The sequence below is a fragment of the Microcebus murinus genome, chromosome 7 (assembly GCF_040939455.1).
Source record: "Microcebus murinus isolate Inina chromosome 7, M.murinus_Inina_mat1.0, whole genome shotgun sequence".
Taxonomy (NCBI): Eukaryota; Metazoa; Chordata; class Mammalia; order Primates; family Cheirogaleidae; genus Microcebus; species Microcebus murinus.
This window is the reverse complement of record NC_134110.1, coordinates 29,339,562-29,357,239: the sequence shown is the minus strand read 5'-3', so window position 1 is coordinate 29,357,239 and position 17,678 is coordinate 29,339,562. Positions and strand designations below refer to the sequence as shown.

Below are 17,678 nucleotides of genomic sequence, written 5' to 3'. Positions count from 1 at the left end.
AGATTCTCATGTGCCTGGCACCAACAGGCAGCCTTGGGGACCAAGATCACACATTTGAGCCTCGAGAGTGAGAAGTGCCTCACTCGGCAAGGTGGGTCCCTAACCTGTCTTCTCCTGTTAAAAGCAACAGCTCAAGTTTCAAAGGCTGGAACCTCAAAGGCACAGCTGAGCGCAAAGATGTCACCTGAACAGCTCAGCTCTGAGCTGCTCCTGCCCTCAGGGACCAGGGGTGCAAGCTGGTGTCGGTACACACACAGCACACGCGGACGCTCCGCTTTGTCTCCTCGCCCTCACTGGGATTCACACGTCAGCCCTCATCCCCCCTCTCCATCCCTAGCACATCATTCTGTGGCGAGCTAAACAGGGAGAACCGTCTGCAGGCAGAGGTCCCTGGAGTGGGGACAGGCAGGAAAAGAGACCCTCAAGACAAAATCCTTTGAGGAAAAGGAACACCAGACTGTCCTCCCCTTGCAGGCTGCCCGTGGGGAAGGATGTTCCCGCACGAGGTGGGCAAGACCCACCCCACATGATCGTGTTTCAGAACTCCCCCACCCACGGGCACTCGCAGGAGTGCTCACTGCCCCCATCAGCCCCGCCTATCTGGGGTCCGTGCCTCCCAATCCGCAGGGCTCTGCTGAGAACAGGTGTTGTGCTTATCCCGTGTCCCCCTCGGCTCCTGGCAGGGCTGCTGTGAACACGCAGCCTGGGGCTGCTTGCTGTGCTCTGACTCAGAAGGGCCGATCCTCTGGGGCCGGCAGCCTACCCAGCCCGGCTCTCTGGCCCCCTCAGCACACCCTCCCCACGGCAGACTCACCCACACATCGCTGTGCTGAGATCCTTCTCCTCTCCTAGGCCGGAGGCCCTCGAGTTCCAGTTTCTAAACGCATGTCTGTTGGTTTCTCCTCAGGCGAGCATTGCAGAGACTGGCAGCCCCTTTAAGAAAAGACCTCCACCCATGTACACACACACCCTCACGAGATCAGAACACCAAACAATAACCTCAACATTCATCTAAACACACGCACCACTTCATTATGTGTGAGGTAATGAGCTCCCTGTCACTACAGGCATTTAAGAAGATGACTAATAGGAGAAGTTCTGGGATGCTGGTAATATTTTGTTTCTTATTGTGAGTGCTGGTTACATGGGCATGATTTCTGTATGAGAATTCATTGAACAATACACTTTTGAAATGTGTACTTTTTTGTGTGAACATTATGCTAAACTAAAAATACTTAAAAATAAAAAATGATTGGGATTGGATAATCACTTGGCAGGAAGGAGATGGGGCTGGAACAACGTGGAGATCCTGCAATGGAGGCCATCAAGCCACTAACACTTACTGAGTCCCTAGTTGGGGTACTGTGCATGCTCACCACTGTGTACCTCTTGCCAGCATAGGACCTCCACCCAGTGCATGGACACAGAGAGGCAAAAATCCTTCCAATGGATAGATAAGAAGATGAGTGGACACCCAAGGGAGCACAGAGGAATGAATGGTTAAGTGAGTGATAGAGTGAATACACAGAAGGATGGATGGATGGATGGATGGATGGATGGATGGATGGATGGATGAACAGATGAGTGGATGGAGGATGGATGAAGAGTAATGGATGGATGGATGGATGCACAGTGGATGGATAGATGATGGATAGTTGGGTGATAGATCAGATAGATAGATAGATGGGTGATGGATAGATAGATGAAGGAATAATGGATGATGGATGGATGATGGATGATGGATGGGTGGATGAATGAGTGAGTGAATCAGTCAGTCAGTGATAGATGGATTATGGATAGATGGATGGATATGTGGATTAATGATGGATGGATGTTTGGATGGATAATGGATAGATGGGTGATAGAAGGATAATGAATAGATGGATGGATGATAGATGAATGGATGGATGGATGATGGGTGGATGAATGGATGGAGGTGTGAGCAAGTAGGTTCATGGAGGACCCAGTGAGTGAGTACATGGGGAATGGAGGGATGGAGGTATAAATAAGAGATATTTATTCCATCCTGTTCCTGCTCTGACCACACTAGGATTAGCTGGTGAAAGTGACCAAGGAAATAGCAGGTAAAAGCACTGGGTGTCTGGAACTCCTGGGGCTTCTCTCACCTGATCCCCATCCCTGCCTCAGAGCACCTAGCTGGGTGTCTCCATGTAACTGTGGAACATGTAATATGTAACATGTCTCCAGAGTCAGAAGGAACCCTACTCCACCCACTCTGCCTCCTCCAGGACATGTAAAAACAGGCCATATTTCCTGGAGGGCCCAGGGCCGTTGAGTGAGCCCAGGAACAGGAAGGGTCTGGGGAAGAAGAGATGTCCACAGGCATCTCAAGCCTCCCCTGCATGGCCAGCTAGCCCAGTGGACATCACCAGGGAACCCCTGCTCCTCCCAGACTAGCTAAAGGGGCTCTGGGTGGGCTCTAAGCAGTGGAGCTAAAAGAGAAGCAAAAAGACCCAGAAGGAATACACCAGAGGCTCAGCCCTGGTCACAGGGACAGCTCCACAGTGGGAGCCTGTGGGAAGGAGATCCCAACTGCATTATGGAGTTTCAGGCTCTCTACTTTGGTGGTCACAGCTTTATCTGCCTCAGTTTACTCATCTGTAAAGTGGGCCGATACTCCTGTCAGCCTGGTGGAGGAATTGAGCACATGTGTGTGGAGCTCCACATGCCCCTGGCACAGTCTGTTGGGTCGGGTTGGTGCTGCTTCCATCCTGCAGTCCTTCAGGAGATGCCACTCTGGGCCAGGCGTGGTGCTGGGCCCTGCAGGTGCAGGGAGGAAAGACACCATTCAGGCCTGGGGCACAGTAAATGGTATCAACAAGGCCAGGATGGAGAAAGGAAGGGAGGGCAGGGGCATAGCCGGGGGAGGCAGTGTGAGGGGAAGGCTAGGAAGACTTCTTGGAGGGCGAGGACCTGTAAGAAGGCTTCCAACAGCCAACTAGGGTGCCTGTCCTCTGTGCACACCGAGCTGAGCCGAGTGACATGGGAGGGTTAAGGCAGTCCCTGGCTTAGCTGTATCTGTGCTTCACCCTGGTCTGCTACCAGCTGTTTGGGTTTCTAGCTCCCTCCCCTCCGACCTCAAGGCCAGGCCTTATCTTGTCATCTAGACTGTCCCCAGAGCCTCAGAGGCAGCACAGGCCAGGCAGGGCCAGGTGCTAAACAAGAGTGTGAACCATGTATCAAAAGTACCCTCAAGGGTGCCAGAAAAAAATGGAAAATGCTATCCATTTTGTGGAAACTCTACTTAAGGCTGTGTTCGTGAATGAGAAAAGGAAGGTGTCCCGGTGCACTCCATTTTCAAACAGGTGCAGGACCTGGGGCAAGGAAACTACAGGAGCCCCGAAGCTTTTTCTCAGATGTGCCTTGTCCCCTGCCAGCAGACCGTGGCTTCTATATCAGTCACCTCAATCCCTGCGGCAGCCACCTCTGGCTTCAGATGGGCCCTGAGGGTCTGAGGAAATACTACCCCCTATGTGCCCCTCCCTCCTCAGAACTGTAGCAAAAAAAGGGAAAAACCCAGGTCCCCTACCCGCCTTCCCTACGGCAATCTATCTAGTTTTTCAGTTGTCCTCTACCACTCTGCAGATGAGATCTGATATCTAATCACGGTTTCTTCTTTTTTTTTTTTTGAAAGGGAATTTGAACTTCATTGATTACATATGTACCTGAAAAAGACTGATTTACATGGATTTTAACAAAAATATGAAATAAAGTTACATTTCTGCACACATGCATTTGGAAATACATTTAAACCCTGTTTCAGTTTTTTTTTTTTATTTCGGCTTGTGATGGGGGTACAGATTTTAAGGTTTCAATAAATGCCCTTTCCCTTTTAATGACCCTGAAGGTGGTAACCGATCACAGATGTTAGATTGAAAAATGGAGCGTGGTGGAGATTCCAGCTCTGTTAGTTAGATCGTGGGTAGCAGCTGATTGTGGGACACAATTCTGGCCTAAAGTGCCTACTGTGTGAAGGTTACAGGTTTGCACCAAGGGTCCCTTACACACTGAGGCTTTAGCCCCAAGCAAAGCAAATTCAAGTAAAGCACCTACACCCCTGACCAGACGCTGGCCCCGCACTCCGGACCTCTGCCATTTTTACCAACAGGTTGCAGAGGAGGAAGCTCAGACCATCCTGCTAATCAACGGAGTGGGCAGGATACACTTGGGGCTTCCCATCCGAAGGTCTAGGGCTTTGCACTGAGCCCGATAATCTCCTCAGAAGTAGTTACAAGTGGCGCAGACATCAAAGGAAGCAACTGGGGAGGAATGGAAGCTGGAACGGGATCAGTGATGTAACTGAATTTGCCCTTTTCGGAGCCCAGCTGGACTTGTGCACTTCCTTGGTTATTACAATGGTCGCTGTTCTCGGGATCCCTGGAGAGCTGGGGCGGGATTCGGGTAATATCCCTCCAAAGCCTTTTACAAAGGTGCAGCCACAGATTCAATGTGAAGTGGTAATTATATATGTTTTTAAAATCCATTTCACAGAGTGAACTAATAACTGCAGCAAGAAGAAGAGTTCATTAGTAGACACCCAGTGCCAGCCTCGGAGACTTGGGTGCAAAGTGGAAGCACGCTTGAGACATCGCTCAAGGTTAGATTAAAAATAAGAACGCCTGTGAAGATTAACCTGATTCATTAATATCACTGTCCAATAAGAGGCAATTCCTTGGAGGGCATGGCTTGGGGCTGAGTTTTGTTCTAGACCTAGGAGCACCTTAATTTGCATTTATATTAAAAAAAAGAGAGAAAAACAAACAGAATTAACTGGAAAGGTGCTTTGTTTCCTATAAATTTGAGCTGTTCTGCTAAACAGCTTCTTCAGGCAGAGAGCATGAGGCTCAATCAGTCTATGTCCAAGAACAAGAATCTCATACCTACTAAGCGCAGGGCACACTGTGCCTGGCAGCTGCAGGGATGTGGGTCCCACCCTGCCGTTCCAAATCAGCCCATCAGGTGGTTGTTGTGTAATGTTCCTTCTACTGGTGGGGAAACTGAGGTCAGGCATTGGGAAAATGGCTTCCCTGTGGTCTTACACTACGGCAGGATTCAGATTGCAGGATTCAGATTCCAAGCCAGGTCTGTGGGCTCCAAGTTCAGTGTCTTTCTGCTACTGGGCAGCTGTGTTAGAACACTTTTTTCTTCATGCGCACACATACACACACTCACACACACACACAATTTCAATCTCTTTTCCAGAAAATCAGTTGAAAACCCAATAAAGCAAGTGAGAAAACCAGCACATTCCTCAGATGCCCTCTGGTTCTGTACTGATGCGAATCCCACTGCCACCCCAACCCCAGCTGAGACAGCCTCCTCCATTTAGCTGCACCTTCCTTGACGACTTCTCTTCGGAGTTTTAATCATTAGAAGCATATAACCAGAATTACCAAATCAGAATCCATAATGAAAACAATCTCAATAAAAACTTCATCAGTCTCAACAACATATTTCCTAAGGAAAACTAGAACATTTCTGGGTTTGCTTTTAACTCCAGTCCTTTCCTCAATGTTGTAGTTCTACTCTTGGGAGCAGGCACACATTTTTATGTGCTTATTTTACTACTGGAAGCCAGCACACTGGCTAATGTCACCTGCCTGCCATCCAGATCAATAAAGGCATGTTTATTGATAAAGGCATGCTTAGGGGGTCAGGAGCTTTTTTTCCCTCTCCATGGTGGTCAGTTTCAGAGGCATATTTCTTGCTCTCTGGCTCTCTAGCCAACAGGTCTCTGTCCCCTGGAATCATTGCCCTGTGCATCTGCGTGCCACTGCCACAGTTTAAAGACAGAGGTGACGGCAATGACCAACTGGCCCTCTCAGACGCTGGGGAGGGAAGGACTCGTCTGTGCTTTGGGTGCTGGGCAAAGGGCATGGGGCAAGCAGAGGCAAAGCTGATTTTGTCTACAACAGAAGGATAAATTCTTTTACAAATCATGAAAACCTGCACCCATGAATTAAACATTTAAAACAAGATGACTCTCTAAAAAGTCTTTTCAACCAAGAAGGAAAGACAGGCCGTCCTGTGCTGGCGCTTCCTGTTGCATATGGCACTGAGAAATCCTGTTTCCAGTGTGCAGAGCTTCCATACAAAGGAAAACATCAAGAGGCAAATTAGAGCAGGGGGGTCCATGGACTGAGGCAGGATCGCAGGAGCGCCCGGAGAAGGGTGGGAAGGAGGGGGCTATTCTTAGGCACAGGAGGGGTGCAGGAAAGAGACCATCCCTGAGCTAACACACTGGCCCTGAAAGGTCCAAGGAGATGGCTCTGGGGAGGCAGCCTGCAGTTCTGGGACAAGTGGCAAACCACAAAGACACCACCCTGCCTCCTGCCAAACAGGGCATCCATCACATCCACTGGCATGAAGGAACCTGCTCTAGTTCCCATGAGTCTCAAGGTATGATATCTGTGAGTTCTCCCAAACCCGACCTTAGTGTCCTAGGGACTCTCCAGAGACTGCTCAGTGAACGGTGCCCTTGGGCATTGGACCTACAGGCAGCCCTGTGGTGTACCAACTGGACCCTCTCCAGGGACTGGGGCTAAACTTCTCAGGTTTTTTGAGCAATATCCAGACTTGCCTCGCTCACTGTCACAGTCTAGGGGTGGGCCGGTTCTGCCCTGCCCCCACCCTGGACTTCAATTCTAGAGCATTTCACCACAATGCCCCCCCCCACCCCAAGCAGCAGAGAGCAAACTCTCCCTTCCCAGGGGCCTGGCAAGTCCAAGCTCTGAAACTCCACAAAAAGTAGCCAGGAAGGAAGAGAGGTGAAATCTGGGCTCAGGGAAACCTGGAGAGAGCCAGTGTCTCCCACACCCCAGGAGCACTCCCCTGCCACTTGAGTCCCTTTTGGAAGAGCATCTGGTGCCGGGCCAGCCCTCTCCAACTCCCAGAGAGGTAGTAAGTGTAAGGCTTGGAACCGGCGCAGCCCAGCCCGCACCGGGGCGGTGGGTGGGTGGGTGTCTGCTATGGGATTATTCTTAGCGCTCCACTCTCTTCGCAAAAGTGGCGCCTCCGCCCTCCCGGCTCCGGCACACTTGCTCAGGGCTCGCGAGCCCGGCCCAGACACTAGCGCGATGGAGAGCCTGGGTAGGGTCCCAGAAGGGTGAGGCTCCAAGCCATGGGTGAGGCGGGGGCTCCCCACAGAGGAAGGGGCGCTACGGGAGGTCCCCTGCGAGGGGCTACGTTTAACTTTTGAAGCTCCGCACCCAGACCCGCGCGCATGGCGCGCTCTGCCACCTCCCTGGACTCCTGCCCAGGCACCAGGAGCCGGCGGCGCACCCAGCCCTTACCTATGGTGGTGATGACAGTGATGGCAAAGTAGAAGGAGCCGGCGAATTTCCACTGGACGCCAGCGCGGTGCGGCTCGGACTGCAGGATCACCAGCTCCAGCTGCCGGTAGTCTTCGCTGGTGATGTTGTACTTGCCCCTGATCCGGATCTCCTCGGCTTTGAGTTTCTCCTCCTCGCGCATCTCGTGGTCCGACTCGAGGGCATCGAAGACGGCGGCGCCCACCAGCAGGTAGGTAAAGGTGCAGAGGATGAGGGACACAGTCCGCACGTTCTGCCTCTTCATGGCCGCCAGCAAGGCGAGGGCGCGGGGGAGCCGTCCGGAAGACCGAGCCCGGAGCAAGCTGTCCCACCGCAGCGCTCCGAAGCCACCTCCAAGTCGAAAGCGGCTGTGGCAGCAGCAGCAGCAGGGATTCGGCGGCGACTGAGGAGCCACAGGGGGTTCCCCTCCGCTGGGGCTGCCAGAGCCACCGCTACCCGGAGGCTGCTCGCCGGCCTGGGGAGGTGCGGGCCCGCGCTCCCCTGGGGAACCGGACAGGCACATGAGGCTGCTCGAGCGCCGGGGCCAGTTCTCCTGGAACCCGGACACCCTGCGCCAGACCCGGGCAAGGCAGCCCGTCGCACTTTCTACGGCCATGCAGGGCGGCTCCTCGGGGTACTGGTCGGCCTCCTCTGCCCTCTCCTCTTCGCTTATTTCCGCGGGAAATGCAGAAGCGGGAACGCACTCTAGAGCGCGGCCGGCGGGCGGCCCCGAGGGCAGGCTTTCCGTGGGCTCCATCTTTCCGGCAGTGGTGCCCAACGAGGAACACTTAGGTCTGCGCGCGCCTAGCGGGACCTCCTTACCCTTTTTCCTCTCCTCGCACCCGCTCGGTGGTGGGGAGGAAAAGTTTGCGAAGTGGCAGTGTCTCTAGAGTCTCGTGCAAGCAGGGAGTGGGGCGAGCAGGTGCCGCGGATGAGGCAGCCCGATACCCGAAGGTCCGAGCGCCCTGCGCCCACCCAGGTGCAGGGGGGCGCAGCGAGGTCCCTGCCGGGCGTCTGCAGGTCCGCGAAGTTTGCTTGGCTCAACCCTCAAGGCACTGGAGAGAGATGCGGCCCCGGGACGGCAGGGACCGCGGTGGAGCGGCCGCAGGGGCGGCCCGGGGACAGCGCGAGGGCTGTCAGCAAGTCCGTTCCTCCGAGGATGATGAGCGCGGCGGTGAGAAGAGTCCCGCTGGTCTTGCGGAACTGCAAGGCTGGAGCGGGTGCACGACCTGCTCCGAGTCTGAGAGCTCTGGCGTCTGGGCGTCCGAGGAGGCGGCCGCCGAGCTGGTCTGCCCAGGGCGCTACGTGCGTGCGCGCCGGAGGGAGCCCGAATGTGTGTGCGTGTGCGTGTGTGTATGTGCGCTTGGCAGTCCCGCTCGGGCGGGAGGGCCTGGGGAGCGGGGGCCGGGCCTCCCTCCCTCCCTCTTGCAGCCTCCAGGGCGCGCCACCTCCCGTCTGGTCTCCAGCCAGCTGGCGAGGCTGTTGTGGCAGCTCCTGCTGCAGACCAAGCGCAGCGCAAGGCGCACAGGGAGGGAGCCGGGCAGTGGCGGCCTGAGACGCCCGGGCGGGGGCGGGGGCGGGGGCGATTCAAGGTTTGGGTTTAGCCAGATGGGGGGGGGCGGAGCCACAGGCCGGTTTTGGCGGGGAATGGGAAGATAAACGAAGCTGCTGCGGTCCTTCTAGCCCCGCTCCCCTAGAGCGCACCCAGCCGTGTAGGGCAGAGAGTTAGAGGGACTCAGTGTTGGGAGAGGGAAACAGGATTCAGCCCGAGATGGCAGAGTGGCAGCTTAAGGGTGAGGAGAGATCGGGCAGAGAGTCGGGGGCAGAAGAGGAAGCTGCGGTGGGTACCCGGGAGCGCGGCGGCTGCGGTGCACGCTGTCCCCACTCCCACTCTGGCCAGACACCTGGCGCAGGAGCATGTCACTGGCCAGGGACACTGCCTCATGGAGTGCTGGGGTCTCCAGCGCATCAGCCCCAAAGAGTGGCGTCCCCAGGGTGGCCTAGCACCTACCAGCCTTAGCTCTTTCCCCACTAGAGCGCTGAGAATAGCCTGGCCGCCACTCTTGGAGTCAGGAGCACAGATGAGGACGTCTCATCCTCCCTACCCAGTACTCTCTCTGTTGCTTTTCTGAAAAACACTTCTTGGTTCCCCATACCCAGGAACAGGTTGCGCCCGGGACGCAGCCCTTCCCCTCCCCAAGCCACGCAGTGATCTCTCTCCGGACCAGCCTGGGAAAGGAAGACGAGGCTAGGGCCAGGGGTGTATCCAGAGAGGAGGCCTGTCCAGGCTTATCTCCTACCCACTGCGGCCTCCTTTTCCCCCCTCCCTTTCTCCCTCCCACATCCCTCCTCCCTCTCTCCCTTCCTTTAGTTCGTCAAAGGGCTTTCCCTGGACCACCGTCCCCTAAATGCCCCCCTTGGGCAGTGGCGCTCCGAACCATAGACCCAAGCCAGGGAGACCCCGGGCGCCCTCTCCCAGCCCCAGCCAAGGAAGGGATGGAGACTTGGGGAAAGAGTGGCCGGCCAGGTGGAGAGTTAAGAGGCTAAGAGGTGGGGTCTTAGAGGCTGGCCGAGGAGATTAAGGGTAGACCCAACCATCAGGCAGCTCTAGGGCTCCAGGAGCCCCGTCCCCTCTGGGCCACTCCTTTGAGCCACACTAGAGCTCTCTGCAGGGATTCAGGATGCAGGGGGTCTGAGACCCCTATGCCCCACGGAGGCTCCCCAGCTGGGACGTTCTCCACCCGCTTTGAAGGCTCCTGGGTGGCCCTGGGGGAAGGGGAGCCCGCGCGGGGCGCTACATCTGGGCAGTCTCTGCTGGGGCTGCGGGCGCCCTTGGGCACCCAAGTGGGGAGCTCCACCCTGGGCAGGCACTCTCCCCAGAATTCGTTTTGGAAACCGAGGCCCCCACGCTCGGCAAGTGAGCCTGGCTGCCGAGTGAGTCACCGCGAGCGGGCGACAAGGATTCCCAGCAGCTGGTAATTAATTGCGCGGTGGCTCAGCCCACGACGGAACCCCAGTCAGGCCTCCAGCCGCCCTGGCAGCGGCGCCACCCCTGAGTCAGCCGTCGGGCCTCAGCTCGGTCCGGAAGCGGCCTGCCCGCCTCGGCGCCACCAGGGGGCACTGGACTCCGACCACAGGTCGGCAGGTTGCGCCAGCCCCGCGCAGGGCAGTCGGGGCGGGGGGGTGGGGGGGGGAGGCGCGCAGGCAGCAACGGGGGATGGGACGCGCCGCGCAACGGAGCCCCAGCTATCTGCACTTTTATTTGGTTTATGGAGCTCGTATTTACATGCAGCCTTTCAGGAAAATGCAATGGCTGCGTGTGAGTGCTGGAAGGGACCTCAGAGATGAATTACTCCAAACCCCTTCTTTTACAGCTGGGAAAACGTCCAGCCATCTAGGGTCATGTGCCCAGGATCACACAATAATGCTGATCTGGAACACGCATCTGCCCCCCGCGCTCACAGCCTGTCCACACCCCTCCACGACCGGTCCCTGGGCCTCACTTTCTTCTTTAGTAAAAACATGTATCATCTTATTGGTTAATAAAGAACACCAAGGCTCTATAACTCTACCCACTGCCTACGTGTTTGCTCCATTCTTTACACACAGTGGGCGAGCCTGCAGCCCCCTGTCTGCCCAGAGAGGCCCATCAGATCGGTTTATCCTGGCCCCACGTGAGTAAGGGAAGACCCGACTTCCAGGCCAGTGCTGCAGCCACATCACTCCATGTGAAAACAGATTTTGCCGCCCTGCAGGCAGGATGCACAGTGCTCTGGGACAGGCTGATGCCCAGCTGCCACCATTGCCACATCTGTCAGCCCTGGGCCAGGGCAGGTTTTATGTACTGGGAAGAAGCCAGAGCTGTCTGCTGCTGCCAAAACATCCTGACCCCGTGGGTACCTTTAATGTTTTGTCACTTTAATACCTACATCTATGAAAATAGATAGTGGGTGCAGAATCATCATACCCATTTTACATATAGGAAAGGTGAGGCACCACCTTCCAATTCTGGTGGCCCTAAATGACAGTGAGGAGTGGGGACGAGTCTGCCCTTACTCAGGGCCCCATTGCCAGAAGTACATGTTCCTCCCTCTACTCCTAGCAGATTTCTCAAAGCTAGTGGTATGTCCACAGTTGATGGCAGATCTCTGCCTTAGACCTCCAGCAGTAACAGATTCCAAAGAAAAGCACTTTAGGATGAAAACAAGTGTGTCTTATGGTCACACCGTTTGGGGAACACCAGGTTAAACAGTGGACAAGTCAGGACTTCTCAGAGCCTTTGGTCCATTAACCAGCATCATGACTCCTGGACATGAGTACTTGAGCAGTGTTTCCCAAACTCACTTGACCATGGAGCCTGCCTTTGGGAGGCTCTGCCTCTGTAGGGGCAGCTGTGTCCTTCTTCACCAGGCACAGGCAATAGGGGCCCGGGCCAGCGTGGTGTCAAGAAGACCTGGTGGGAAAGGAAGGGGTGGCCCAGCCCCTGGTACACAGTGGGTGTTCAATACTTATTTCATTGGCTCCCTGATTGAATCCAAAAGATGCCTAGATAAGTCCCCAGGGCTCAGTGTCTAAGGATGTGGGCTCCAGAGGGAAGAGATGTAGGAAAATGGCTAGAGTTTTTATGACACAAAAGGCAAAGCCAGCGATAGAAGAGGGAAACTGAGGCTGGGCCTGGCTAAGGTGATGTGACCTTTGAGTTGTCAGACCTCCAGGTGACATGGGGACATGAGCCCACACTGGCTGGGGTCCCCCACTTAGATGCCAAGCCCTGGTGGGTCTTTCTGGGGATTTCCACACCCCAAACTTCTCTGGGTGCGGTGGATCTCCAAGGGTGGCCTCGTGGGCAAAGGCACCTGGATGTTCACACTCGCAGCCTTGCAGGACCTGGAAGAGAGGCAGAATCGGGGCACAGAGCAGATCTGATCTGCTCCAGAGTTAGAAGGCCTTCAAGGACAGGAACTTCATCTTAATGGATGATAAGCAAGTCCCTCTTGGACTCAAGGTCACAGAGCGAATGGGGAAAAAGCCAACCCCTCCTTCAAGCCCCTCCTCACTTAGGCCAAGGATGCCCCCGATGCTCCGTGCACACATACATCCTTGCTTTATTAGAGGAAATCTGATTAGTGGATTTCAGGATTCTTAACGCGGCCTGAGCCACTGCCTGTCTCCACCCTGATCCAGAAATAGCTGCATCGCCTTCCGCATGGAGCCCACAGTGCTCCCAGGATCAATCGGACAATTGGCAGCGGCTTCTCCAGCTGACAGTTCCCAAGAGGGCTGCAGCAGGTGTGAACCCTGTGTCTATCGTGAGAGTCTCATTAACCCAGGCCCGAGAGGCAGGGCTGATACCCCAGGGACACCCTACTATTCTGAAGCCAAGCAGACGGGGTGAGAGGGCAGCTATGCTGCACCCACAGGCTGCCACTGTGACCGGAGGAGCTGGAACTCCTGAGCAGCAGGGAGGACATCCCTGTCCCCACTTGTCCTCAGTTCCACTCTCGGGTGCCCTGGGGCTTGGCACAGAGCAGAGGCTGCCGGGCATCTGTTCCTTTGATTAATGAAATGGATGTGGGGACAGTAGGGATACTAGTGGCCAGAAAATAGCATTAGTCACCTTTCTCTTCTTGGTCACCTCCCCACCATCCAGTGCCCCAAATAATTAGACATTCACAGTAAAGGGACATGTGTTGGACCCAGTTCTTCTGTCTTCTTAAAAATAAAGATAAAAAATAAATTGGTTAAAAATAAAGATAAAAAATAAATTGATTAAAAATAAATATTTTCTGCTATTAAAAACAAACAAAAATAACAATATATCAAGAACTCACTAACTGCGAGACCCAGGAAAGTAACCCAATCAAGTTTCCTGGTCTTGCCCTTGGGGATGAGATGGGGTTACCTCCTTGGGCTGTTGAGGTGATCAGACAGCAACTGTGGCACAGTATGCAGCACAGAGTCGGGCCCAGGCTGGGATTGGAACCTGGGTCTCTCTCCATGGCACTAGCGGATCCCCAGTGTGACCAAGTTCTCCATTGCCAGAAGCATCAGTTTTCCCCAGAGGAGCCCCAAAGACCACCCAGACTGTGGGGTGAGCCTGGCTTCCCAGTCAGGCTTGGTTCCAAATCCTGGAGTTGTCATCTTCTCCCTGTGTGACCTTGGGCAAGTGAGGGGCCAACTCTGTGCCTCTTTCCTTGCCAGCAGAACCAGGGGAAAGAGCTGGTCCCCGTCAGGGTGGAGTGGAGCAATCCGAGGCCCGAGCGCCTCTGGCAGAGGCCCGGGCGCCCAGTGGGCGCGCAGTCAATGTTGAGTCTCTTACCAAGCGTAGAGGGCACAATGCCCTCCTCTCTGCACCTCACTGCCCGCAGCCGGGGAGTGGTGCCAGCCGCCACATGCTTGCGGTGGAGACGCTACTACACAGCCGGCTCCCTCCCTGGCGGGAGCTAACTTTAGCCCCATCACATGGAGCATTAGTTGTGCCCGTGCCGAGAGTTTACAGATCCCTGTGGAAGGTGTTTAAATATTTTTCCTTTTCAGAAGCCTGGTTCTCGCCTCTGCCATTTTCACCTTTGTGTGGCAGAAGGTATTTTTGCAAACGCAGCCGAGGTGGCAGCAATTTCGCAGCGTGACGTGGCGTCCCTATACACACTGCTGCTATTTCGGGGACTCACAGGTGTGTGTCGTGTGTATCATTATGGGTGCCGTCAACTCCCAGAGAAAGGGAAGAGAGGGCTGGGTGCTTCCAGAAGTCTCCAAAGGCCTTTCTGTGCCCTGTTCCACTGGCATCTCCCCCAGGAGGCTTTTCTAGACACCCGGACTGGGTCAGAGCCCAGTTCCAAAGAGTTCCCCATTGCAAATAACCCAGGCACTCGCACCACTGTTACTTACTGTCCCCTGCGCTAGGCCTGCACGTCCTAAGGACAGGGCCTGTGTTTGATCCATCTGTGTCTCCAGCACCCAACTCAGTGCCCAGCACAGGACAGGGGCTCCGTAACATTCCTTGCACCAGATTCCCGGTGGCCTCTGGCAGTTCATGGGCACCTCAGGGAGGCTTTCTCTACCTCTGAGTTGCTCCCTGCTCCCGACTTCACCTGCTGGTGACACAAGGTAGGTGGGAGACGACAGGAGGTGGAGGTCTATGGGAGCACATGGGGGGCATGGCTGCGGGAGCCCAGATCAGCTCATGCTGGGGGGCTGGTGGGCTTCCCAGTAGAGGAGACTTTAGCCCGATTGTCCCCAGGCTGCAGAACAGGCCAATTTTCAGGTCACTATGGGCATTGAGCTGACACAGATTAGGCCTCTAGGACGTGTTCGGCACATAGTAGAAAGTCCTCTCCCGGGGGCAGGAAGGCATGCTGGCAATTACACCTCTTCCTCACCTGATGAATGAGGAGATTATGGCCCAGAGAAGTCCAGGGATGTGTCCAAAGTCACAGAGCTAATAGTTGGCATAACCAGGACATGGTCCACCTCCCAGGTTTCCTGAGGTTCCCCAGGGAGCCCAAAGCAGCTCAGCAATCCCATACTTGCCTCTGGTACCTATGAGGGGTAGTGGGGACCAGGTGGCAACACCAACCAAGTTCCTTCTCCCATGGAGTGGACATTCCAGTGGGAGAGTTGCCCAGCAGGGTGAGGCTGGAGGGGATGATTGCACGGAGGTGACAAGACAGAAGGCAGTGATGGTGGGAGGTCTTTTGGATGTGATGGTCAGGGAAGCATCCCCAAGAAGATGATGTTGGAACTGAGTCTTGCATGGCTTCTGTGGACCCCAAGGAAGGGCATCCAGGCAGAGAGGACAGCTGATGCCAAGGCCCTGAGGGCAGAAGAGCAAGCAGCTGGATGTGGCTGGGATGTGGGCAACCAGGAACAGCTGGCACAGGACGAGATCAGAGGTCAGGATTGCGTGGCCCTGAGGAGGACGGAGGCAGAGCCAGATCACACAGGTTCCTGAAGACCAGGGAAGGAGCGCAGACTTTCCTTGAGCAGTCGCAGAAATCGACTCTGTGCCTCGCATGGAGGAAGCTGAGGTGTGGGACACCTCCGGGTGGGTGCAGGGTCTCTGTGTCACACCCTGCTGGCATCTGCAGCACAGGAACTGGGGCCTGGGAAACACTCTGCCAGTATTTCTGATTATGGAGGGGAAAAAGCTTCAAGAAATGGGTGGCCAATTAAAGCAATAATGACCCCAAGGCTGATGACTGTGAATGCGTGGGGGTCACAGTGTACACAGCTCATGTCACCAGCCTCCCAGAGGTCAAGATGGCGTCCTTGCCACCCTGACCACCTCCACAGTGTCAGGGTCCACTCACAGGGACCACAGGCTGCCAGGGGTGAGTTTGGCGAAGTCTCTGCAGCAGCTTCTGGTACTGGCTCCTGTGCCCCGGACAGGCCTGGTGGACACAATGTGACCTCTAAACACCAGGAAGGGCCCCAATTCTCCAAATCCCTCCCCAATCCCCACCCCAAAGCCTGAAATCTCTTTAATGGTGGCAGGTTGAGTTACTGACTCTTATTTTGAAATCATCTTAACCTTTTTATTTATTTTTGACTGCAAAGTTAATACTTTTTGCATAAAATCAGAAAAAGTAGAGTAGAAATACAAGAAAACAAAGAATGACCCTAAATCTTAACACTGACTTTCATACCCTAAAGTCAACTGATGCTGACTTAAGACCCTCCCTTACAAGTCAGGTTCAATACAAAGGCAATGGATGTTCAAGAGGGTTCTGGGAGGATGCCAGAAGAGGCCCTAGAAAGAAACTAGGGACAGTAATGTCCACTGGCCAGTGGAGCTAAGAAGCTCCCTCTGAGCCCAAGACCACACACCCCCCATCCCCAGCCAGCATATGCTAAGAATGTCACAGTTGTGCTCTCGTGTTTGAACACTCACTCACCGTGCAGCCAAGGGTGGGACCAGGCAGAGGTTCATGGCTCTGGCTCAGGGCTCTGCCCAAGGCCACAGGGCTGCTTCAGGATGTATTGGAGAGCAGAAGTCCACACAGCCAGCCCAGGCCCTGCCTATGCCCCACATGGTCAACCTCCCCAGGCAAGCCTTGTCTTCTCTGGACCTGGCCAGCTCTGACACAGCCCAGGAGGTACTCAGAAAGGGCTAGAAGAACTTCCTGAGCAGGAGGTCAGGGGAGGTGCCACTTCTTAGAACTTAAGGAGGTCTCAGGCTGGTCTCCCAGAGTTGGGAATGGCATTTCAGGAGTGATATGCTTACAAGATGGGGGTGGCTCAAAGTAACACCTTTGCAAAGAGGTAGGTGACAATGGCCAAGAACTCAGTCTGCATACTCTGGCAGACTTGGCTCAGATCTTGGCCCAGGCACCCAGATTTCCTGGGTAAAGACCTTGAACTCTGAGCCTCAGACCCTGTCCTTGCAGAGTGGGTATAATGAAGGCTCCTTGCTAATCAGGCTGGGTGGCAGAAGGTGGATGGAAATCCTTAAAGTTAACCATGTACCGTACTAGCACAGTCTCTGGCCTTGAGGCAGGGGCTATGCAGACAGACAGGTGGGCATTGAGTCAGATGTCCTGGGCTGGAATCCTGGCTCCACTGTACACTGGCTGTCTGACCATGGGCCAGTCACTTTGCCAGCCTGAGTCTTGGTTTCTTAACCTGTGAAATGGGGATGGGGTGTACGTTTTCCTCTTAGCAGAGCTCCTGGCACAGGTGAGCACTGATGAATGTGAGCTGGCCATGTTTATCTCTGTCTTTAGCCTTGAACCTCACTCTCTAGCAGGCTCTGTTGCTTCTCCTAATGTGTCCCCCATGACTCCCATGCAATATTCCCAGGGATTTGAAACCCAGCAGGGCAGAGGTGGCAGCAGGAGAACTGGGGCATCAGAGAGAAGGGGGGAAAGACAGGGAAATGGTGGGAAGAGGGGGCCTGAGCGAGTTCAGACAGATGGGAGAGATGGTGGGGAGGGCTTAACCGAGACGACGTTCCTCTGACTCTGGTTCAGGTAGATGCCTCCCTGGAGTTCCATCCCAGAGTCCTACCTCTCCCAGACTAGACCTTAGAACCAGAGAGCCTCACAACCAGAACAAAGATCCATCTGTTCATTCTTTCCTGACAAAAACATCTGTTTAGCATCTGCTTGGCCAGTTCCCAGAGGGTGCAAAGGTCGGGTGAGCACAGTTCCTACCCTCTAGGAGCTCCCATTGCAGACTGAGGCATATGTTCATGTCACCACCATCGTGGCCATGGTCTGATCTGTCATCAGCAGTGTCGCCCACCATTCAGCCCCAAATGCATCCACATCCCCGCTTGCATAGCCCATCCTTGGCCGCACTGACCCACAGTCAACCTCAGCTGCGGCTCTGCCTTCGCCTCTGGCATCA

The 17,678-nt window shown here is 54.9% G+C and overlaps 1 protein-coding gene across 1 annotated transcript in view; it reads right to left on the bottom strand.

Moving 5' to 3' along the window:
• The window catches only part of KCNK9 (potassium two pore domain channel subfamily K member 9), a 65,471-nt gene extending 56,773 nt beyond the window's left edge, over window positions 1–8,698 (bottom strand). The window contains exon 1 of the mRNA XM_012735949.3: window positions 7,314–8,698. Within this exon, the coding sequence (XP_012591403.2) occupies window positions 7,314–8,088 (775 nt within the window). The 5' untranslated portion in view covers window positions 8,089–8,698. The remainder of the gene's footprint in view (window positions 1–7,313) is intronic.
• Window positions 8,699–17,678: the final 8,980 nt, after the last annotated feature.